This window comes from Sesamum indicum, linkage group LG8 (genome assembly GCF_026168435.1).
Source record: "Sesamum indicum cultivar Baizhima isolate 11 linkage group LG8, ASM2616843v1, whole genome shotgun sequence".
In the NCBI taxonomy this organism is placed as follows: domain Eukaryota; kingdom Viridiplantae; phylum Streptophyta; class Magnoliopsida; order Lamiales; family Pedaliaceae; genus Sesamum; species Sesamum indicum.
Genome location: NC_142664.1, coordinates 20,603,423 through 20,629,718, shown reverse-complemented (window position 1 = coordinate 20,629,718; position 26,296 = coordinate 20,603,423). Strand labels below are relative to the sequence as shown.

The window sequence follows — 26,296 nt, the reverse complement described above, 5'->3', positions numbered from 1 at the left end:
AAAATTTTTAATTTTACTTTTTATTTAATAATTTTATATAATAATTTTGTACTTGAACAATGTAATGATGTTAACTTCATTAAATTATCAATAATAATAATAATAATAATAAAAAGAACTTCACTCCACATATATATATATATTACATTTATTCCTTAAGTATAAAAATATATATAAAAATATTAAATGAAGGAAAAAATTAAAAATTCATGTGATTATTTTTGTTAGCGTTAGCATATTTCGTCCAAATTAAAAATTAAAAATGTTACATTCATTTCTATTTTTGTTTTGGATATAGAACTTTTTATATCCTATAGAAATGAACTTATGAATTAAAATAATTTTAAATGCAAATTTACATATCAACGACAGTACCTACCCTTTAGTAAAAGTCAATTCACCAATCACTTACAAGCACTGGTGAATTTTTTCCTCATAACAAAATATGCATAGATAAAATATTATTAATAAAAAAACTTTATTTTGGATAAATTACAATCATCTCTTTTAAAATTTTGCATAATTATAAATACTCTTTCATTGTTTAAAAGCCTACAAATGTCCCCTTCAAATAGAAATTAACTATGTAGCGCATAAACTGTGAGGCGAGCAATGCTATTTTAAGATATTTTTTTAAATAAAAATATTTTTTAAAAATATAAAAAAAAACAAAAAAAATTGAGGGTGGTAAAATGTAATCCATAGGGCATATTACAAAAATATTTTAAATTTTTTACAAAGATCATAATTCATAATATAAAAATGATATTTTGGTCAATTTATTATAAAAATGAATGTAAATTTGACAAAATGAGTTTGTTATTAAATAGATGTTCTAATCAATATATCATTTGTAAGATGATAAAAATTTATAATTATTTTAAATATTAGGGGAGGTGGTTGTAATTTATTTCATTATTTTATATAAAAGTAAACATATTTGGAGGCTTTTTAATCACTATATAATTTATAGGGTAAATTGCATAGCACCCCCTGTGTTTTAACACTTGGAATATGGATGAACAGAAAACATTAGTCCACCCTCGCCTTATCACCCTCACAGACCCAACAGGCCAACGATCAAATCACCTGCAACTTCTATTCTCTTTTGCGTAGAAAATCTGGGTATAATTCATCTGTTATACAGAGATTAAAGAAAGAACAGAGCACATAGAGAGATGTGTACGGCAGCTGATTCTTTCCTATCTGCCGCCACCAGTTTTGGCTGCCGATGATGGTGGGTCGTTCTTCCCTTTCTTTGAGTTATTGTTGTCGAAGCGTGTAGATTTTCTTGCTTGTTACGAGTTACTTGTTTTAGAATTCTGGGTTTTGTTTAATTCAATGTTATCAACTGTCATCTGCTGGGTTCATTTTCAGTTCTTGAGCTGCTGATCATATTCTGATACCATGAATTATGCTCCTTAATCTCAAATTAAATGATCTATTCCTGTTCTCATGTTCTGAATTAAGATTTTATTTCCTAAGATGGGACCTTTTTCCTTTTTTGGTTTTTCAATCTGCCCTATGTTTAATAAAGAAAATCATATATATTCCTGCGAACATGTATCACAGGGCAGCAAGAACATGTAATGGTCTAAAAGATATATAGGGCAATCAGTGTTTTTTGCATCATGACAACACAGTAACTGGGCAAGTGAACCTTTCTGCCAAACTAAATAACTACGGCTTTTGTTAGTACTCAAGTTACTTAGATGATATATGGGCCTGGATTATGATAAACACTCATAGTGAGGATGAATTGGGAAAAGTTCTTGATGGACTTAACTTGTTCGAGTGACATTGTAATCAGCAATTATTCAAGTATAGGCCCTTTTCATTTTCTGCTCTAAAAGGAGCCAGGCAAACTGGATTAGGATCGGAAACTAACCATATGTTTCAGTTTTTGATTTAACGCTTTCACAAGCTAGAACCTTACATACATTTTGACCTAACCCAATGAAGTTTTTTGCAGCTAAATTTATATTTTCAACATGTTTAACAAGGAAGAGGCTGTGTCAGCATCTCCAACAAATCTCAGCAGTTGCTGCATAGTTTTGACTTCAATAAAGTACATGATGGCCAACTAGTTCCATGGCTGGGGAAATTTGTTGCAAGATTGATGTGCATTCCGTCACAAAGTATTTTCCATCCCCCGGAATCTCCTTTTTGCAGCCTCCTCCTCATGGACCTGAAACATCACGGTTCTCAGTTCCAAATGCAGTAGATGATCAATCAAATTTGTCAAGCAATGAGCAAGCAGCATCTAAACATCTCAAGGACATCCATATGGTAAGATATGAAAATCCAAAGGGTCGCACTTCTGATACTGAACTTTATATTGGTAAAATGTATATCTTTTGCTGCTAATGATGAATACCATACTCTACCACACCATTTCCTGGTACCTAAATTGCAAATTATTTTAGAGAAATATTTGATCACTATATAAATACTTATAATAATGAACATTCATCAGTCAGGATGCCTGATGGAGGATTTTCTTACTGCTGCTAGGGAGAACACTGAGAAAAATCTTGAGACATGTGGAGTTCTTGGCGCCTTCCTTGTAAGTTCTATTTATTCTATAATAAGTATTATATGTTGTGGAAATCAGCTGTCAGGTATTTGATACTGTTATGAAGAAATAACAACTGACATGGCATCAGACAAAAGTTTGCATTAGTATCATATTATGTCATCAGCAACCATTTTTTTGGCACCAACACAAGTAATAATTGCGTTAGTTAAAATTATGAAGGAAAAACTAGCTCTACTACCGTATTTTGTTCTCACAACCAGTCGTCTTGTCTTCCTTCCTTGTATTCTTAATTATGAAGAGATGCTCAATCCTTTCTTTATAACATTCTTTTATTACAAGATTCAAATCAAGTTTCTTCTTTGCCTTTCTTGATAAGCAGCAATAATTTTTCTTGACAGTAACATCCTCCTTCTATGGTCTGTCATGGTCAAGGGTTTTAAGGTGGATTCTTTTGTCCTGTTTCACGCTATACTAGTTTCCATATAGTACAGAAAAATGTCGGTACAAATTGTAGAAAACATGTTATTCCCTTGGAATTTACTTTGTTTTGGTATGATTGTGCAGAAAGATGGAACATTCTACGTCACTACTCTCATAATTCCAAAACAGGAGGCCACCTCCAATTCTGTAAGAATTCCAGCCTTTTCATAGAATGGCAATTTAAAAAATGAAAGACTTCCTAGTTGCTTTTCTAAGCTCATTCCTAATATACCAAGTGTGTAATTTTGTCGTTCTGTTCAATAGTGTCAAGCAGTAAATGAGGAGGAGATTTATGCCATTCAAAACGAAGAGTCCCTATTCCCTATTGGGTGGATTCATGTACGTTATTCAGTTTCTTTTTCTTCATCAATATGCCCACATTTGTCAGGTATACCACTACCCATAGTAGAAAGTGGTGTCAAATAGACAAAATGGAAGATTAAAAGTTTTATGCATGACGCATAGCCATATTATGAATGGACTTGGGGCATTATAGTTGGCATCAGAGCTGGCTTAGAAAATAGGACTGTCGAGTCAGTCAATCCTGCCTAAAGGCCTGATTGCTCGTGGGCTGAGCCTAACCAATTATGAGGACTCAACAAGATATAACAAATGGTATGGCCTTGGCCTGTGGTTGGGCTGAGCCTAACCAATAAGCATAGTTGAATTATGTAAAAAAAAACAAAAGCAGGCCAATGCTTGTAAAAGTGAATCCTTGAGAAAGAATGAGGCTCCTGTGTTAAAGGATATTGCGGTAGCTTTGCAACGGGAGTTGTTGAAAATTGGTAAAGACCAAACGTAACTACCTTCAAGGGCATGCAGTTAGGTGATGTGTGGTCCCGTATCATCACATTTTCATCATGGATGTCAAAATTGATCAGTTTTAACTTTTACATCAAATAATACCTGGCAGTCCCATCTTCAACTGGTGATTTTATTGTTAACAAAATAATCTTTGATTTTGATAAATATTGCAATATTTTTTACCGCATCTTTTTATCTGTTTACACATGTGAGTTCTTTTACTGGTTATCTTTTTCTCAATAATTTTTGGTTATCAAGGGGTTGCAAAGTTGCAACTTATGCATAAGTAGCAAAACCATGAATTGCCGACCTTCAGACCAAGATTCTGCAGCATCTACATTCTTGGCAAAACACCAGGAAGTATAACTATATATTAAGAAACCACTCCTTCCTCTAAAGTTATATTTCATAATTTCCATCGAATCAATTTCCCGACATTCCTATGTTACTTCCATTGGTTTTGTATGTTTACGTTTTACAAAGGGATGTAGAAGTTCATTTTTACCTGAACTTTTCTGTAACTTTTCAGACACATCCATCTCAGAGTTGTTTCATGTCATCAATTGACCTGCACACCCAATATACTTATCAGGTAATTGATCTCATTTCTACCGCAGGGTCTAATTGTATTTCACCATAACACTATTGTTATACTTCATAACTTTTCCTAGTTTTAGTGGTACTCTGCCTGACATTATTATCACTGTCACACTATCACCATGCAAGTCTCCTTATGTGCTTATTTTCTTCCGTCTCTCTTGCTTACATCTTTATATTCATAACCTAATTTCTACATTTCATCGGTTAAGGTGATGGTACCGGAAGCCGTGGGCATTGTCATGGCTCCAACCGACCATTCGAGGTCTTACAAAATTTTCAGTACTTCTTCTTTCTTTAAGATGGACTACATCTATTACTGTAAAAAATTTCTTGCACCATTAATCCCTCAACCATTTCCGGACCTATCTTTTGTCACAGAAAATGCGGAATTTTCAGACTGTCCGACCCTGACGGGATGAGCATTCTGAGGGAATGCCACGAAACGGGCTTTCACACTCACAGAGAAACATCTAATGGAAGCCCCATTTACGAGGATTCCACCAACATCATTTTCAACCCAAACCTGAGACTGGAAATATTCGATCTGCGGTGAAAATTTAACTCTCACGTAAAATCCTGTCTGTATCATACAACTTTGTATTCTGTGAGTTTTGCATCAGAGAAGTGAGGCAAGTGAATAGGTGAATGGGTATGATTGATCAGCTGCAGCATCTGCCTTTGTGTATGCTTGCTTATATGATGAGTCAATTTTACGTATACTTTGTGCAGGGAGGTGGTGCCCCCTTTGTGAACAATGCCGTACTGTACCGTTGGATATGAGAAGAGCAGCCCATGTGCATGATTGTAAGGTTCTGCTGCAAGGATGGTTGTGGACAAGAGAGTGAAACAAGTCGCTTATCATGGCAAGAATAATCAGGATGTATTAGTCAGAGGAAAGTTTTCTTCTTATTTGTTATATGCTAATGCTGCTGTTAGTAGTTCTTGAAGAACTTGGTTTGTTGCTAAGAGACCAAACTTAACTTGTATATCTCAAATGGAGAAATAAAGACGAGAGTTCTTGGTTGCGTTGAAAGATGTTCTGTCCCACTTTGATGTTACGCATTGATGTCGTACCTACGTGTATACAGTATGCTGTTTCATTTTAAAATTTTAATTTTAATTTAATTTAATTATATTTTTAAATTTTCAAAAGGAACATGTGTCAATCATATATTGGTATTACATTCATGTGTAATACTTTAAGTGTGATAGAAAATTTTCACCGACTAGTTAATGGGAGTTTGGCGGGGGAATTTTGAATAATTATATCCACCTTTCGTAATTTCTTTACCGGGAAAGTAGAGCAATTCACCAGAGTTTTTCATTTGTTCTTTTTCTATAAAATCTCCCAAGAGATTCGATTTAAATACAAGTGTGTTGTGCTGAAAACTCAAAATATTATCTTTTAAAGTGTTTGCTACTCTAAATCATGAAAAAAAAAAAAAAAAGAAAATACACCTTGATTATCCAGGATGTGATCTTACACAACACATAACCCTCAAAACTATACCGGAAAACTCCGGTTATGATTATCTGATGCTTAAATTATTAGGTCATAGAAAAAAGATAATGAAAACTGTAAGAATATTAGAATAGCAAAAGTTCTACCTACTGCATGGAGGACTTTATGATTTCACATGAATTATAAACACTAAAATAATACAATGATCATGATAATCAGTCCGTACATATTAAAATTTATGGTCCATCGAGCTCGAATCGTAAAGATCTTGAATGAATAAATTAAATGTACAACTTATATTAAAATAGTAGATATTTTGCAAGAATCCCACATCAAAGTGGAACCCTAACATATGGATACAGGCAATTTGTTGGTAGGTGATGTTGAAGTACATCTATAACCAACATAAGATTTTCAAACACATTGAAATTTGGAAGCCAATTGTTGGCTCTAAATAACCAACTCAGCAATAAGCTCAAAATTCTTCCATAAGATACCCAGATGAGCTTGCACGCCACCCAAATCACCTAAGCGTCCAACACTTCCTCACTATATCCAACTTGAAGTCATTCAAATTTTTTTATATTTAAAAATAAATAGAAAAGAATATCAAAGTAGTTGGGAAGCAAAGTGGTGGGGTGCATGTTAGTTTTGGGTTATGTTAGTTGGGGTCCACCAAGTTGAATAAGCTGTTACTGTGTCCCCCCTACCCACACTACACCACCCCCTCCTCTCCTCTCCAAACCTAACATTAACACTTGGGTTACCTACACCGCACATCTTTTCTTCTTAGTTTTCACAAATTTTAGTTCGAATCTAATTCAATCAAATTTAAATTAATTATATAACAAATATAATTTATTAAATGATCAATCAATACACTTACTTTATAATTATTTGATTCAACCAAACTTGATCCAAGCAAAAAAAATTTCTCAATTTTACATTCTTTTATGGTCCGAATTTGTGCAACCTAATGCACATCCCTATATTTTTGACCCTGTTTGGATGAATTTTTATATTTCTTTTTTTTTTAATACTAGCCTTCCTTCGTTGTTCGTTGTGTGCGTGCATATAATAAATACTTTTATAATTTAAAATGTATTACAAATAAGAACACATCACATTTTACAAAAAAAAAAAGAAAAAATTTAAGGGGTATTATCGACCCAACAAAAAAATTAATGTCGTGGAGTCATAAACCGATATTTGTAAGTGAATTTTTTTTAATTTTTTATATTATATTTACAACATAAAATTTTCAAAATTTATAAGCTTTTTTTGAGAAAAGTACAGAATTTCCAATTTATATTCAAATTTTGGTTCTGTTAATTACAATTAATTGCCATGATCGACATTTTGTAAGTTTTGTGATATTATTTTATCTAATTATTTTAAGAAATTATTTTAGAACGACAATAAACATTTTATAAGTCTAAAAGAGATATTATAAGATGTATGGATTTATAAAAAAAGTTAAATAAATTTAATTACCCTCTAACCCCAATATTATTTACCCAGCTATGGATGCCAACAATTGGAAAAGTCCTTTTGTCTGTGATATGCCTAAATGTTTGATGATTTTACTTTGAAAAAAATCGTATTTTTGGTCGTATACGTTGGAGTCTTTTCTAATTTAGTTTAATTTATTATGATTTCTTTATATTACACTCTATAAATTAATTTTTTTTTCATTTTTAATTTTCATGTGCTTTTTTCAGTCCAATAATTAACAAAGTCGTGAAGGAGTCGTTAGTTCAAACACATGTTGGACTAACGGACCCATGACTTTTCCCCTAATTATTGGATGAAAAAGTTTCGTGATGACTGAAAATGAGAATTTCTTACTTATAGAATGCAATGTGAAAAAATCATAAAAAATAAGATTAAAATTAAAACGAACCTAATTTAATAAAACTAAAAATACTATTTTTCCTTTTACCTTAGAACAATGCAAAAACAACCCATCAAAACACAGTGAACGGTAAAAAAATCTTCTATCCCCTTTTTACTGTGACATAATAGCATCAAATTAATATGTATAATATGCATAACATTTTTAAATTATCATTTAATTTAATTATATTTTTAATTTTCAAAATTTCATACATTAGAACAATGCCAATATGCGAAATTAAAATATGATAGATAATCCCCACCGTTCATGAATTGGATCTAATTATTCTCAACGGTCCATAAAAAATGATCTCGTTTTGTCATCTAAGGAAAAATATTTAAATACCAATCTCACAAATATCATCAATCTCATATTAAGGAGGTGCTTGCAAACATTTATTTTAAATATTTATCATGAAAAATAAATTGAAAATAGTGTTTTGTTTTATAATTTTTGTTTTTAAACTATTTAAATTAAGTTGATTAAAGTTAAAAGTGATAAGCAACTTCCTACAACTTTTGTAGTTTATTATTAAGTATTAAGTTAGTTAAATTACAACTACTGAGATTTTGCATAATTATGAATTACCCCCTTGTTGTTTAAAAAATTATATATACCCCTCAAATAGAAAATAATTATGTAAACACTAGAAGGTGAAGCGGACATTACTATTTTACCCCTGTTGAATTTTTAAAAAAAAAATAGGTTAAAAAATATAAAAAAATTGAGAGTGGATAAAATAAATAATCTAGAGGGAATATTATTTCATAAAAATATTTTAAAAAATTATAATATATATAAAATTATAATTTATAATCCAAAAAAGCAGTTCACCGCAAAAATTGAATAGAAAACCTAACAGAATGAACTTGTTATTAGACGGATGTTAAAAATAAAGGGGACATTTGTAATTTTTCAAACAACGATGAGGTATGTGTAATTATGCCAAACCTCGGAGGAGGTGGTTGTAATTTACCCTATTAAGCTATTTTTTCAACTTTTTTGCACTTTAACTTTTATTTTCGTACACTCTCAATTTTTATTATCGATTAACTTACAGTTTTTTATACAACTTATTTTTACCATAAAAATAAAAATTATTACACACAATGAATAAACTTAAATCCTAGAAATTATATTGATATATTTATATTGTTGTACATAAGAAAAATACAACTAATGAGTTATTTTCCTTCAAGTCCATAGAAATAAATAAAAAAATAAATGTCCTAAATATATAGATATTTTAGAGAAAAATGTACAATTGAAGACTAATAGTAATAATAATGGAAACCCTTTTCTGAGGTTAAAAGGGATGAACATTTTTGGTTAATCCACCACTAACATTAGTAAAGAACCCCATCAACTCCGGTCGGTACGGCAGATACGACCGCCGCCGCTCCTCCCCCTTCGCCTTACTCCTCAAGTACGCTTCATGTGCCGACACCCTTACCGCCGCCGTTTTCCCCTTTCCGCCCTTCTTCGCCTTCTCCTTCACTTTTGTCCTCTCACCCATTTCGTCTCCTTTTGTTGACTGCTCCGCCGCGGACGGTGGAGGCGGAGCGTGGGCGTTGTTCAAGAAAACGAAAGCGTCCCTCCCATCACTGTTGCTCCTGCCCAGTAAATCCTTGAACCGCCAAATCTTGGAGAACCCGGTTGAGTTGCTCTTCTTGCAGGCCTCCGGCGACGCCTCAACCGCCTTTCTGTCCGACCACTCGCAGTAGGACCCCGAGACCTCGTCATTCTCCGGCGTCACCTGGCCGTTCTCCTCGCTCGTCTCCACGAACACCTTCTTCACCGGCGGCCTCATGGGCAAGCTCTCGTGCAAAGCGGCAGCGGCGATGGGATCTTCGCCGGAAAATAGCAAATCCCTGTTGAATAACGGGAAAACCGGCTTGATCTGGCCGTTATAGAAAGCATCCTCCGCCGCTATAGGCGACGTATTTGCTCCTCCACACATGAAAGAAAATTCCTCCTCCTCCTCCTCCTCTTCATCATCATCACCATGATCATCATCTGGAGCTTCATTTTCTTCCCTCAACTTCAGATGGGTGTAGAAATCTTCACTCATTTTGTCTTCCGAGCACAAATTATGATCTGGGTTGAGCTTCTCTTCCACACTTGTCTGCATTTCTGTGTGAAGATCTTGTTTTAGAGAGAGAGAGAGAGATGAAGAGAATGGATTAAATGAGGGGAGTTTTATATAGGGGTTGGATTGGTCGGAGAGAAGTTTGGTTGCTTCTTTTACTTTATTATTATTATTATTATTATTGTTCTTGTCCAACTTTCAACACACACACACACACACACATACACACTATTATTTTACGCCAAATCAATTTTCGTCTCCATCTTATGTAAAATTATTATTATTAATAGTTTAAAACCAATATTCTCTGTACTGTTTATTAAGTGTGAGAGTCGAAGTTTTGGTTTGGTTAAATATATATCAATTAAAATACTCTTAATTATTTTTATTTTTATATAAAATGACCATATTTTTAGAATTTCTTTTATTGATATATTCTATTGATACATATATAAAATTAATACAAAATATTTCAAGAACTGTCATTATTTTAGTTCTCTTTTATATAATCAAATAGACACAATAAAAAGTTTAAACTATGCATGTACATCGAGTGTGCTCCGATAATTAGTTTACGTATTATTATTATTGAATTTATCATTTTTTTTGTTGATAATCTTTATTTAATAAAAGTCAATTTTATAATAAAATAAAATCTTTATTATTCTTAATATAATTAATGACAATTTAAGTAGTAAAAAAGATGGTTTGCCCTTGGAAGGGGGGGGGGGGGGTGTGAAGTTGTAAGGAAAGTGAGAGGAAAGGGAAGAGAATTACGCAGTATATGTTGGGGGTGAAGTTGCAAAGAAGTTACTTCCGATTCACATAGGTCGTTGATGTTGACGATTGACTCTTGCAGGCCAAGTTGTATGACATGTTGGTACGTGGCATTGCAGCCCATCCATTGGGAATATTCTTCATATTTCACGGCTAATATGTAATAGCATTCCTATCTACTGTTGTCTTATTTTGTATAAGTTTGTTGTAATTTATTTTATTATTTTTAATTATAAAAATATATTGATTAAATTTATATGTTACTTAATTTATTAAAATATTAATGTAATAATATAACTATCGCTTAAAGAAAAAGTAAGAAATGTGTACTCGTGTTATTTTTATGAATTCTGATGTACGAATGCTCTTAAAAATGATTTTGTATGATATTAAAATACGTCTTGAATATAGACTTAAAAATATATGGAGGTAAATCGCTATTTGTTTTTTCATAAGGGGGTAATTTGCTCATTTACGATATCACAAGGGGGTTGCTTGCATTTTTTTCAATACTTATATACACAGATACGTTGCAAGTATGTTATAAATAAATTAACCCTAACACATTGAGTTTCAATCATTATTGTGGACTTTAATTATTTAAGTCTAAAAATATTATGATTCGGGTCAAGGTTGTTGTGAGGTGGCTAATCTGAATTGACAATGGGATCCACTGATGTCTGTGATTCTGAACTCGAGGTATGGTCTACAAATGATCCTCAACCTGAAGAGTAATAATTGATCTGAAAATACAAATTAGGTTTGTTGGATGGTACCTAGCTAAAACTCTTCAGACAAAGTCATCAATGACTTTTTAATGAGATGGTGCCCAAAAAACAAGAACTCTTAGGAAACGTGTACTTCGATGATGTAATAATTGAAAGATATGATTGGAGTGGAGTTATCGTGTGATATGACTATTTAATAAAATGTGGTTTTTTGTTTACTTGAATATAATAAAAGAGGGATTAAAAAGAGTGATATTATAATGTCTTGTTTACACCATGTGATTATTTAAAGTGATATGTAGCAAAATTCCCAAATTGCCCCCCCTTTTTTTTAAAAAAAAATGATAATTTAATTTCTTCCACTTAAAAAATACCCCCATAACAAGAAATTGGTAATAAACTAAAATAGTATAATAGGCTAAATGGGTAATATTGTTTGGCTGGAGGTACAGTACTGAGCTTTAGCATTATGAAGTAAAATATTGGACTAGCCTATAATATTAGTCCAATACATGGACAAATAAAGTACACATGTTTTCAATATTAAATGCATACTTGTCAATTGGTTTGAGTAGTGTCAGATGTACAGAGCCATGCGTCCAGAATAGCCTCATCAATGGTTGTGATCATAGATCTCTAGATCAATTGAGTTAGGTCGAACCTGATCGAGTAAAAAAAATCCTTATCCTATTTGGTAAATTTTGTATTCTACAGGGGCAAAATGATCTTTAAGAAAGCTTCTACTAAACATATCAAAACACACTTAGGTTAATGAGATCGAACTCAAAACAAATGCATATAAATCGAATCATAGTCTAGTTCGTGAATAAAATCTCACTTAGTCGAAGGATTTGAATTTGAGAGAAAATTTTAAATTACTCCACATGAAAGGAATTTAAAATCCATCAATATTTTTTTAAAAAATACAGTTGAAAATGAAAATTGATATATTTATATCATACTAAATTGGAAAAAAAATGTAAAAAGTTAGGTTGTAGAAGAAGTAGGTAAGAAGAATAAATAGAAATGTGAAGAAGGGATAAGGTGGGGGGAATGGGAGAGGGAGTGAAAGTCTGAACAGTATTAGGGATTGTTTGTTGGCAATCATGGGATTGTATCGAACTCACCTCTCAACTGTTCACATCTTAACTGTACGGTAATAAATTCACATACACTCATTTTGCATCATCAGTGACGCAATCTACGTAATAATTCAACATCTACATTTTTGTTGAATTTTCTTTTTTTAATATTTTGCTTCCAACTCGGACAAACTAAATTTCAACTTTTTTTTTTCTTTCCTTTTTTCGGACCCTTCTGTGGAGTTAATTAAATTAGGTTGTAATTCATTCATAATAATAATAAAAAAAAGAAATGAAGAAAGAACGACATACTTCAACTTTATGCAACTTTCGATCTATAGTTTATTATAAAAAAATGACGGGTTGCTAGTAATCTATCAAATTATGAATAATGCTTGATAATTTATCCAGATTATCCCACATTTTATTCAATTTAATAAATACCAAAAGAATATATTAATTTATCACATCCCACGTTTTATTTAATCGAATCACATCAACCATTTATTCCACACAAAAAAGTTAATTACTTGAGAAAACAAGGTACCATCTAGGGAAAGGATGATCATGGAAGTAGTATTGAATGCATAATTCATTTGCAAATTATATTAATTTGAGTCCACAAAGCACAAATAATTGGAATTTAAATTATTGGTGGGAAGAAATTGGAGAGCAAAGTGTTAGCCAAATAGCAATAAATGAGAGCAAATAGAGAAAAGAAGAGTAGGCACGTAGTGGCAGGTGCAATTTGGGCAGCCTGCTCTTCACATTTATAGAAGAATTGCTTAGGATGGAAGGCTGCAACATTTATTAATCACGCCACCACAATAATATCTGCCAATAACCCCAAACTGATAGACCTCAAAATTATTGCAAATCGACACATCAAATCATATTAATTAATCATATAGTACTCAGGTAGCCTTAAATGATCGAGATTGGATTTTTTTTTTATATATATATTTCAAATCATGTTGTATCTTTTATTCCATTTAACATATACGATGCCACAACGCTTTTTCGATGAAATTACAGTTTAAATATGATCGTCGAACTGTTGTACAGTTTAAAATTTGAGTTGATTAATGCTGATGACACTACAAAAGAATGAACTAATCCATATATTATAAACGATTGCAATTTAAAAATCATGACAAATTAGTATTATCTACCACGATGGAATAAAATTAATGCGAAAATTTAAATTTCGGCCACGGTTAAGTAGTATTTGTAATAAACTTAACTATGACCAAGATATTCACCATGTTTTTATGTTGCAGCTAATATTTTGGCATTGCCTGCAATATTTCTGTTGCACTTGCATAACTAAAGTTAATTAGTAGCCGTCACACAATTTTTTATTTTTTTATTAAAATTAACTATGATAAAAAAAATAATAATACTTCCTTTCGCGTAATTATAATTTTTAATATGGAAACAAACACTTGATCCAAAAAATACGTCAGTAAGTACAATTAAGATTTATCATATACAATCTAAATTATATCATTTTTATGTACCATTATTCGAACTAGCGTTGACATTTATAATTTTCATGACATAATTTTCCCTCATGTTGACCGACCAAACTTTAGAGTTCTTGAAAATTCGCAATTCAACGACAATAAAGGGGGGGAAATATATATATATATATATATATATATATAAAGTTCTCCTTTTAGAAAATTCAGTAGGAATAATCAATCCTCTCTAATTCATGTTCAAATTGCTTTATCGCTGTGTTCTGTACTAGTAACTTTCAAAGTTGATGAAAAATGGAGCAAAAACCAGCTCTAATCTTGACTTGAATTCCAATTTTATTACAACAATCTAGAGGCACGAAATTTTTCGCTATAGTTAATTATTATAATTAATTAAAAAAATTATGATGAATGCAAATAAATTATGACTTCGCAATGGTCATTAATTGTTGTTTTTGTAAACGAAGTCGAAACAATAATCATAGCTAAAACTATGATAATTTTTTTTTATTATAATTTTCTTATAGTGAGCGTCCCTCCTGGAATAAGTCAAGCAAATCTTTTGTTACTAAACTACCCTTATAACGGTGAAGATAAACCGCTTAACATGCATTAACTTGTGAAGAGATGTAGAAGTGAATTTGATCATAAAAAAAATTATTTGACCTACAATAAATCAGTAACAAGTCAATCGGTGGTAAATTTAATTTTTTATTCATTTTTTATTTATATCATCAAATTTGATGAATTTTGACTGATGGTGGAACCTATTTATTATATAGAAACAAACTTCAGGATTACTAGATATAATTTTTTACATTTAATTACACAAAAATCTCAGGAGATGGGAGTGTAATTGTTCCTCAATATTATCAAGCATAGTAAAATAAAGTAATTTGACAACTTAAGTTTTAACTGCAGTTAATTGATATTGGACATAGTTTTAGCTATGATTAAAGTATTTGTCGCAACACTTATTATGTCCACATCACAATTTTTAACTACGATCAAAATATTTGCCATGACTTTTAGTTATGGTTAATCATATTTTGACATCGCCTGCTAAACAACAGTTAACAATTCATTGTCAATTTGTGGTTATTATTGGTTGCTATAATTTTTTACTTTTAATCATAACAGTTAATCAGATTGAAAAATCATTTATTTTTTTGCAATGTTTAAAAAGAATAGATAATAGAAAGGAACAATCCTTTTATGCAATACTAAAAGAAAAGGTAATTATATTTACACCCTCGGACTTATAATCTATTTATAGAAATCACTCATATCTTTTAAAAAATTAAATATACACCCATCATAAACATCAAAATCGTTTATACAAATAATTCTTATTTTTTAAAAAATTATATATACATTCCTAAAAAGATCAACATTATTACACAAACTTTAGAATTATACAAAAAATGTGAATAATCTATAGAAATAAATTATAGATTATGGGCGTAAATATAAATATTTATTTTAGTAAAATAATAGAGAGGAGTCAAAAGTCAGCGTAATCGACCAGGAAAAACGCGGAGGTGCATTCAATTCAAGAATAGTTCCAACCCAGAAGAAGACGAAGGAAGCGGCGGTGAAGGGATTGCCAAAAACCATCCAACGCAGACAACTTTGGAATTTCCAAATAATCCCACGTGGATTCTCTCTCTCTCTCTCTCTCTCTCCCCCTCTCTCTCTCTCTCCAAAAATTGCATATGCGATATGCAGGTCGTTTTAATTTTATAGTTTATTTACCGTAGTCAAGAACCAAGTTATTATCATGTGGAGATTATCATAGATTATGATGTACGTTTAACTTCATCAAATACTTTAACAATTATTCGAATTCGAATAGTATTCGACTATAACCACTAGCTAGATTACAACGATTTGAGATACGACTCTTCTTTATTAATTTTTATTCATATTCTTTTCTTTTAAATATTTTTAAATTTGGTGAATTTTTACTAATTGAGGAATTTAGTTGTTAGATGGAAGCAAATCTCAAGAGTACTAAATATAATTTTTCAAATCACAAAATATTAACGTGTAATTACACCAAATCTCAAGAAACTGATGTTGATGTACTATGATATTTAAATTGCATTCATTTGTAATGTAAGGCATAAATTTATTTATTTTTATAGTGCTACAATTATTAATATTGTTTTCGTTTACCGCTATAGTTGCGTATCTTAGCGATATTATTCGAGGAAGAAAAATATTAAAGATCAGGTGTGACTTGGCAAAGTAATACATATTATAACCATTGTGGATAGAGTTAGAATTTTAAAAAATTGAAGGGGTCAAATCCATATTTTTGACTTATATGAAGCTGCAATTTAAAAATTCAAAAAGGGACACACCTTTTCATTTATTGTACATGCAAATATTTATTTTTAAAAATAATAACATTGGCACACCTAACTTGTAATTTATTTACATAAATCATTCCAACTTTTGGCATAATTACAAAAACTACCCTTGACAGCTATAAAATAGGAACAATGTGTGTAATGATGTTGACATTTTTTGGGGTGTATGCCTAATTTTTTAAAAGGTAGGGTGATTTGTGTAAATAATATTGGCGTTTCTCATGTCGTATGTATAGTTAAATATTCAAAAAATGAACAATTTATGTAAATAAATCACAAATAAAAAATGCAAATACAATAATCCCTTTTTTTTTTTTTTATAAACAAGTTAGGGGGAGTCACAAACGGTTTAGCCCCTCTGTTCAACCCGTATCTGCTCAGACTGAATCTTTTTATGCCAAATCCTATTATATTTTTTTATATCATTTAATATATACATATTTTTTGTTTAAAAATTTTCAACAAATTAAATAAACAATGTAATTTTTACTACATATATATTAAACTATGCAATAGATATTAAAATATAAAATTTAATTTGATATCTGTGGATCTTAAAAATGATTGAACTTTACATAATTGAAGGTATCATAACATTTTTTGTTCCATAGAAAAAGAAAGTAGGAAAAAATTTGATTTGATGAGATGAATCTTAACAAATATGTCACATTTCTATTGTGGTATTTGGCCTTACTCCAAATTGCCATTATAGATATACAATTTCCAAACTTACATCTTAGTTCAATGTATCATCTTTTTCACGCGTTTGTGGATTCTTACTTTTCCTCAATTTCTCAATTATTCCTCCCATCAGAGTCTTTAATGTAGCTCCAAAAATGTGCAAGAACTATTACAATTATTATTATTATAACGGAAAATTGTATAAAACCTCCCTGTGTTTCTAAAATTTAGCTAAAACTCGTGTGTTAAAAAATAGGCAAAAATCCCCTGTGTTTATCAAAATGTTGCATACTCTCCCCTTCCGTTAGATAAACTCTAACGACATTAATTTTTTGCTAAATCGACCGTTGTACCATTCTTATAACAACCATTGATCTTTCAATATAAAAAATAAATGGTCCAGATCTTAAGCAATTTAAAAATATATTTTTGATTTATATATTTACATATACATTATATATAATGTATATATATTATATATACTATTTCTCCAATATCTTCTCTCTAAGATTTTGGGATCGTCTGAAAGAATTTTCGGCCATGGATTATACCATTGGAATGCTCTCCTTAAGGCGAACATATCCATACCATCAACTTGAATTTTCATTGACTGGAGAGAGTGGGCATCGAGCACGACCGTTAAAGCTTCTTGGCTTCGATTCATTGTCGTCTGGATGAATTCCAGCCTGGGACTACTACCACTAGACTCGCCTCGGTCTGAAGATTCAAAGAGACCAACCTTGCTCATTTTCATCAAATTTTTGCTGAGATCCAAAAATTTTAAATTTATTTCTATCTGAAGTTTATTACCGTCGATTAGCTGCCGTCTGGACGAATCACGGCCTGAACTACCACCGTTCGACTCCTCTCGTTGAGAGGATTCCAATGGGACCAAGCTTGTCCATTTTCATTACCATTGGCGACGAAGAAGACGAACGGAGAACAGGACAAACAAAAATTAATTATAATTATTTAATTTAATAAAATTTAACAATTATAAAAAAACATTAAATAATTAATTTAAATATAAAATTTTATATAAGTTAAAAAAATTGATATAATTTTTTAGCATTTTTATATTTATTTAGTATATTTTATAAACAAATATCAAAATATATTTAAATTAAATAATAATTTAGTAAAGTATTTAATTTAATAAATTTAAAATAATAAAAAAATATTAAATGTTTAATTTAAATACATATTAATAGTTTTAATATAATATTTTATATAAGTTAAAAAAATTGATATAAATTTTAGGTATTTTTTATATTTATTTAGTATACTTTATAAATAAATATTAAAATATATTTAAATTAAATAATTAAGTAATTTAATTAATTATATATAATGTTTTTAGTAACTTTATTTATATTCAAATGAAATTATTTAATTTAACAAAATTTAAAAATAATAAAAGATATTAAATATTTAATTTAAATATATTATAATTTTAATATAACATTTTATATAAGTTAAAAATTCTCATATAATTTTTAGGATTGTTATATTGATTTAGTATATTTTATAAATAAATATTAAAATATATTTAAATTAAATAATAATTTAATTTACTTAATAATATATAATATTATAAGTGATTTTATTTGTATTCAAACAAAAGGGACAAATTAGATATTTACCCACTTAAAATCCTATTTTTGTGTAGTATATTTGTGAGAGGATGTTAAGTTGTATATGTAGTGGAGGATAAATGTATTTTGTACCATTGCACTACTAAAAAAGCTGAAATAGGGTAAAAAAAGGCCCCTACTCTCATTTCCACCGCGTGTACAGCACCTTCTATAAATTTTGGACGGAGGAGGTCTTTTTTGTAGAGTTTCAAAATTTACAGGGTCTTTTATGACTATTTATATAATACAGGTAAGTTTTGTACAATTTTAACATAACACAGGGGGTATTATGCAATTTTCTCTACACTCCCAACTTTGTCTACGTCTTATTTCCACCATAAAAATAAAAGTTACTATAAACGTCCGATAGAATCATATATTTTTTTAGTAACATTTAGGAGATTATATATATATATATATATATATATATTTGATTCCCCATTTTTGTCTTTCGTAATCATTATCATTATTAATTGTGGTTAATTTGCTTTATAATTAGTGTATATAATCATAGCCCCATCAAAATTATTTCCACAAGTTAATGAACATCAAAATGTTTTTATATGTGAATTTCTTCTAGAAAAAATTCACAAAGATCCTTGTTCAACTCATCCTATAAAATAATCCAATAATAAGTATATAATAACAAATTTTAAATTAAGGTCTTCCATGGCATAGTTATCATAATCTTCATGCTAAGCAAGATATTTACTTATGCTAATTGACTTAGTCTTGAGACTAATCCACTAATTAGCCACTCTCATTATAATATCATTATTGCTTTGAATTCCTCTACAAGTTAAGTAATTGTATATATGTTCTTATGTTGGAATTATTTGTTATTAAATTACAACCGGACAAAGTATTGCTAGTGATTATACGAAGGCTATGGATAAATTACAATGATTTTTTTTTAAATTTATGATAATTATAATTATATTCTTATTATTTGAAAAATTACGAATACATTTTTGAAATTATAAATACCTAACAAATACTTTTGCAATTTACCCGATTATTTATGACAAGTAAATGGGAGCGAGCCAAAATATATATCAGTGTACGTGGACATATATTTGTTGGAGCATGGAGTTTGATCTAATTTTACATTTAAATTTTTTTTTGGGGTTACAGTACTTTATAAATAACTCAGTATAAATAGTTAATGGGTGTCTTTTTATTGGAAAGAAACGCAAGCAACTCTTTGGGATATTGCAAGTGAACAAATTAATCCCTACGAAAAAAATAGAAATTTACCTCCTTCTGTTTTAGAAAATACAGCAATTTATCCCGCTGTATTTTTCAAGATGAAGCAAGTCAGAGAAGTAAATTGCTTCATTTTAAAAAATACAAAAGGATATATTATTTTTATAGGGAATAATTTGCTCATTTATAATATTATAAAAAGATAAATTGCATTAAACCTCTTTTGTTATAATTGGGTGGAAACAATTTGTGCAAAAACTGCTGTTGAACAATTCTATAAATGAACGTTGGAAAATTATCCAAACCACATAAAATGTTGTGTGTTATAATTAAATTTCTTTTCATATTTTCGGACACGATCACAATCCGACTGAAACGAAATCCTAACAATATCATCAGTGTCACTTTCGTAGGTTTTGACTAATTGTGTTTAGGAAAAATCTCACATACATCCCAACTTTTGGATTCTCAAGTTAAAGCACTTTCACACGATAATTCGTGGTGGAGAGAAGTGTTTATTCCAACTCATATATATCAAGAAAACACGAGTTTGATTCTGAATTCGCACGTGTAAGAAGTCGCACTTTAATATGAATCAAGTGATCAATTATTGAGTTCCCTTTTCTTTTTATTATTAATTTTAAGTTCAGTTAATATAAAATCATTCAATTTTTTTTCAAACTCTTTCAAGAAATATGACTACGAGTCATGATTAATTGCCATAATTAAGAATAAAAGAACTGTAGTTAATATTAATTAATTATAATTATACAACAACTAGTAACCATTGTTTTTGTAAGCGAGCCCAAAACGTTAACCACCAACTAAAGATTATGACAAATGTTATTTTTGTATTACCGTGATAGATAATATTGATTTGACATAATATTGAAACTGAAGTCATATATAGAGTTGGGAATAGTTCATTTTTTTTAATTTAATACTAGTCGTCATGGCATGTTGTTCCACGTCCCATAACAAAATTATTTTTCACGCTTTAAAATATATTATAAATAGAAAAATTACAACAACCTCTCCTGAGGTTTGACATAATTAAATACTCCCTCGTTGTCTGAAAAATTACCAATATCCCCCTAATTTTAATGATCGTCTAATAATTAGCCCAATCCATTAGGTTTTTATCATTTTTTATGGTAAACTAACCAAAATACCCTTGTCGATTAAAAATTATAATTTTATTTATTTATTAAAAAATATTTTTTTATAGACTAAGTAGATTATTTTTTCATAATTTTTAAAAAGTTTTCATCTATCCTGTTCGATTGTTTTATAAGTTTTTAATTTTTTTTAAAAAAATAAAAAATACAATAAGGAAAAAATTGATAATTTTATATTTCCATCCAATGATTACATAGTTTTATCAAATATTAGGGAATATCTATTTTTTTAAACAACGAGAAAGTATCCGTAATTATACCAAATCTCAGGGAAGGTCGTTGTAATTTACCCTTATAAATAAAAATAAAATATATAAAAACCATCACATTTTACAAAAAAAATTAAAAAAAAAAAACTAACTTAAGAATACAATCGATATAATAAAAATTGATATATGATGTAACAAGCCGTTGTTTGTAAAAATGCTTTTCTTTTTTATATTAGTGGGATGATTTGACAAACACAGCCTTCCGACGCTGATGTAGGGAATCCGACTTTTTTTATGTATAACTTTGCAAGTGTTTCGAGGTATTTTCCAAATATAAACCATTAATTTGGTATGAAAAGAATGCGAAAAGCAACCTATTATTCCAGCAGATTCTGGAAAATGAAGTTCCTTTTATATAAAAGTGATCACCAAATATTCAGTGCGTTTACTAAATGAACTTCTCAGATTCAATACTCCTACAATGCAGAGAGAGAGAGGTACTGAGTAACAAATAATCTGACAATAAATAATTATTTTCATCCAATAACAATAATAATCGAATTTCCACGACACTCACATGTAGTGCCAACAACACGAAATCTAATAGCAGCAACACAACCAAGCAAAGCGCAACAAGAAAATAGTAAATTGAGCGTAATTTCAAAATATAGATTTCATTAACAGTAAAAAATAATAAATATTATACAGCGACGCTAACGCAAGCGGATCGCCTTGAGGGGGACATTAGCACGCAATAATAAACCAAGCTCTGAATACTCATTTCCCTTATAATAGTCTTAAAAAGATTTTTTATATTACAACACTAGACACTAAGAAGATTGGAAATAGCACCTCAGGAGGCACAAAGTCCCTTTTGAGCAAACATAAATAGATACATGTGTACAAGACAAAAGGCCTACATCTAAAACTCTAAGACTGTTAAGTCCAGCATCTATCGAAGTTGTTGGTCGGCCTGATGGAGTGATCTCGTGGCTGAATGTGAGTCAAGAGGATCTAGAGTGTGGGAGGCCTTGACACCCTATCATGTATCACTAGAAGAAAATACAAAAACTTATAGCTTATTCACTATAGAAAAAATATTTGCAATGACATATATATATATGCTATATTCGTAAAAATTATGGCTAAGAACTAATGACTATATATTATAGTTATTTGTTTATAATCATGACAGGTAGTTATGATTTGACGTTATATTCTTGTAGTGCATCGGCTCCTTTTTCTATAAAGTTTGCTATTTTTGAGCTTATTTTATACATGTATAATTTTTCATAAAAATAAAAAAAATAAACAAATTACTCAGTAACATTACAAAAGAAAAAAAAAATGCGATTGCACTTCCAACAAGACGTTCCGAGCCACAAACCACTAGAGTATCCTTGAGGAGATTGAAATAACTTTAATTTTTATATCTAATATATTGAGACAATGTATCAGAAGCAAAATACCTAATATGTAAGGAGATAGTGACATGTGAAATCGTAAGTTCAACCCCACAAAAAAACTCGAAAGAAAATTATTGTAGATGGAAGGAACGAATTTCGCTTCCTAGTGAGGTGGTAGGATAAGAACATGGTTGATTGTCCACAATTACTTCTTTTCTTAACATGCAACTCCTAAATTATTTAGGAATCACAATACTTCGAATTGATAATAAATTCTAATATCTGATAAATATGGGTCCAGCTTTCGATACAGGCCCATTACACAAGTTGATGGTGCATTTTTTATTTTTTACACTATATGTATCCTTATTCCATATTAAAAATAAAACTAACTATGTTTGAATGGAGAGCAAAAGAGTTAAATCCTTTACAATAAATGTGACTTTTAAATTTCGAATATTTACTCAAGGACAAGAATCCACCAAATTGACCACATTTGGTCATAGCAAAGTTGTGCATATACAAAAATAGTTTAAAGTGATGGGCTTTCGCTCTATAATTGGGCTGGACGTCTCTTATAATCCAGCCCAATACCTAATTATATGTTTTTAGTCAGCCCGGTATTAGATGGGCTGGCCCGGTTCAATGTTGAATAACTGTGTGATTCAGTTTCGAAATTCATGGTGATATTTGATAATATGTGTGGGCAGAAATGTAAATTCATTTTAAACCCAAATGATATTAAAGTAACAGGCCAAGCAAAAAAACTAATTTAAAGAAAACTTTATACTTGGCGAGTTGGGTTTCTTGGCAGGAACCCAACTTTCCCCTAAACTCGGCTAAGTAGGGATTTAAAATATATTTATAATTATAATTACAACATTAAAGGATGTACTTATAATTATAATTAGTGATGCCCATAAAAATAATCTGGTCCAAAAAGGTTCAAGTAGTCCAAAAAAAAAATATTAAAAAAGAGTCCAAAAAAATGCAAGGTGCCCTCAAAAGGTTTAGTTCAGTAAAGGTGCAAAATACCCCCAAGTCATGCCCCCATTGCTCACCTCTCCTTCCCCTTCCCTCCCCATCGCCCGCCACCCCTTCCCCTCCCCACTCCACTACCCCAATCGTTGTCGCCCTTCCTCCTCGCCACTGGTGTCCACCCATTCCCCCTCATCATCATCGTGTATATATGATTTATAATTAATTTTTATAAGTCGTATTTAAATTTTTGATCTAATTTAAATAATGAGTTACTGATGTTATATATTAATATGAACCGTTGATTTAAATAAGAAAAAATTCGAAGTCATTAATTTTTTTGTTAAATCACAACAATTAATATATTTATATAGAACATGATCTAATAATTAATATTTAGGGATATAAATGTTATTTTATAGGTAAAATTTAATTAAAACCGCGCTTAGGATATGTGTTGCACGCACCATGCCATAAAGGGGTATTCTACCACTATCGAATAACGCCGGGGGGCGAATGTGTTTTACCCGTTTTTCTTTGAAGTTGTAAGTACATGATTGTATCACTATCTGAAAAAAAATAATAATATATTAATTCAATTAATACACAATATTTTTTTTGTATATTAATATAATTAAAAATAATAGAATAAATCATAATTAAATGAGATAAATACTTATATATATATATTTATATGAGATTCGTATTTATGATCTCAAACGTATTAATAAAATTTTAATATTAAACCATTAAACTAAGACATTGTTGTGGATCAATTATTTTAGCACACACCAAAAATGCTGCGTGCACATGAAACATATCTTCTTGTTTAATTCTAACGATCACCTGTTTCTATATAATCAGTTATTTTAATATGTTATAATTACGAATATCAACTCATCATTTAAAAAATTATAAATAATCTATAATGTTTGATATAATTATGTGTTCTTAGTGGGAGTTTGAAATTGCCAACTTTTTCATTACTATAATATTTTTTTAAATAAATTAAGAAAATATAAAACAATAGACGAGGTGGATGAAAAAATATAAAATATTATAAAAAAAATTATCCATTATAGTTCAAACGGGTATTTTAGTCAATTCACCACAAAAAATTTGATAAAACCTAAGAAAAACTAGCACATTAGATTAATTGATGGGCAACGGTTAAAATCAGAGCAGTATTCATAATTTTTTAAATAATATGGGAATATTTATAATTATACCAAAATTTAGAATATTCATTGTAATTTATCTTATAATCTATACTTTCTTATTAAGTGAGAGCACCTTTTGATGTCTCATTTTTTTCTTAATGTAACAATTTTTTATATTTTGTTAATATTGATTAGTTTATTTATTTATTTATTAACTTTCCACCCTTTTACTTTTCCAAACTCCCACACTGCCCACTCTTCTTAACTTTCACAAACTTTAACTTTTTATAATTTTTTTATTATTTTTTTCATTTTATAATTCTTAACCTCTTCAATTAAAAACTATTTTGGAAAATAAAAATTAATAAAATTTTTATTAAATTATACACATTCATTTGAGTGTGTCAAATATACTTGTATTATTATTATTATTATTTTATAGTAGATCTGTCAATGGGCCAGATAACTATAAAATTATAGTTTAAGATGTTACTGGATAATGTATATATTAGAGTGTGATGCGATGTTACTTTGATAATATAATGTAATTATGGATTTTTAATTTTTGAGTATATATACTATTTATTTATATATATAAAGTGAGAGCACCTTTTTGGTGTCTGACTTAATTTTGGTATGTTAATTTTTATTTTTTTTAAATTTAATTAATTTTTTCCTTTTCTCAGCTTTTCATTTTTTTCTATTTTCTCAACTTCCACATCTCTTTTTCTTCTCCCATTCTTTACATTTTTATTTTTTATACTTTTTAATATTTCATTAACCCAATTAATATATTTTTAAAATAATAATATTAATTATATTGATTGTACACATACATATTAGTGTGCCATGTATGTTCGTTTGAATAAAATGTGATAATAGAAAAACACAAAAACTGTTAGGAATAATGTCTTAATAATTATTTATAAAAATCAGACGACATTTTAAAAGAGAGAAATAAAATAAAATAAAATAAAAAAGGAGGTATTTTAGAATACCTCTATATTTTCTTCTCTTCTTCTCCCTCTCAGCTCACCAATACTCGAACCCTTGACCTCATATAGAAGGTACAACATATTCATGAACCACTTAGGACAAGGAGTATCAGTGATTTTACATCACTAGAAAACGCATTTTACATGGACCCAATCCATGTCCATCCACCTCGGATCCAAATTCCATGGGGGTTTCAATTCATTATTGGACCTGTTCTATATTAACTCATTTACCCAACTCTCTATTGTTCTGCTCTTAATTATTATATGTTTTTTTCTTTCATTTTTCTATACTTAATTAGGACAAAAATTATTTTTTTATTTATTTATTTTTAATTCGAACACGAGACTTATCTTTTTTTAAAAAAAAAAAAAATAGTGCCACTATAAAGCGACTTGATTTTAAGAAATGGTAGAGGTACATGGGTCTTAAGAGTGTGATCTGAAATCGTGTTCCAATGGAAGCCCATTAGTCCATTAGTATCATAATCGTTAAACACGATTTATGTACGTGTAACACACTATCACGCAAGTT

General features: G+C 29.7%; 2 protein-coding genes across 8 annotated transcripts; one reads left to right on the top strand and one right to left on the bottom strand.

The window, feature by feature from the left end:
- The first annotated feature begins 992 nt into the window (after nt 1-992).
- On the top strand, nt 993-5,456 carry AMSH2 (associated molecule with the SH3 domain of STAM 2). Of its 7 annotated transcripts, none has more exons than XM_011088272.3 (9): nt 994-1,237; nt 1,973-2,289; nt 2,477-2,566; nt 3,104-3,166; nt 3,284-3,358; nt 4,353-4,415; nt 4,633-4,685; nt 4,802-4,972; nt 5,153-5,456. In XM_011088272.3, the coding sequence occupies exons 2-9, from the start codon at nt 2,092-2,094 to the stop codon at nt 5,172-5,174; spliced, it is 735 nt and encodes a 244-aa protein (XP_011086574.1). In that variant the 5' UTR covers nt 994-1,237; nt 1,973-2,091; the 3' UTR covers nt 5,175-5,456. The 7 variants fall into 7 exon arrangements, 4 of the variants coding, with proteins under 4 accessions (XP_020551587.1, XP_011086574.1, XP_011086575.1 ...); XR_848323.3 differs by having other exon boundaries at nt 995-1,237; nt 4,802-5,052; XR_848322.3 differs by having other exon boundaries at nt 995-1,237; nt 4,802-5,064.
- A 3,440-nt stretch (nt 5,457-8,896) lies between these two features.
- Nucleotides 8,897-9,975, bottom strand: LOC105168262 (uncharacterized). The gene has a single exon (XM_011088271.3). The coding sequence runs from the start codon at nt 9,911-9,913 to the stop codon at nt 9,089-9,091; it is 825 nt and encodes a 274-aa protein (XP_011086573.1). The 5' UTR covers nt 9,914-9,975; the 3' UTR covers nt 8,897-9,088.
- Nucleotides 9,976-26,296: the final 16,321 nt, after the last annotated feature.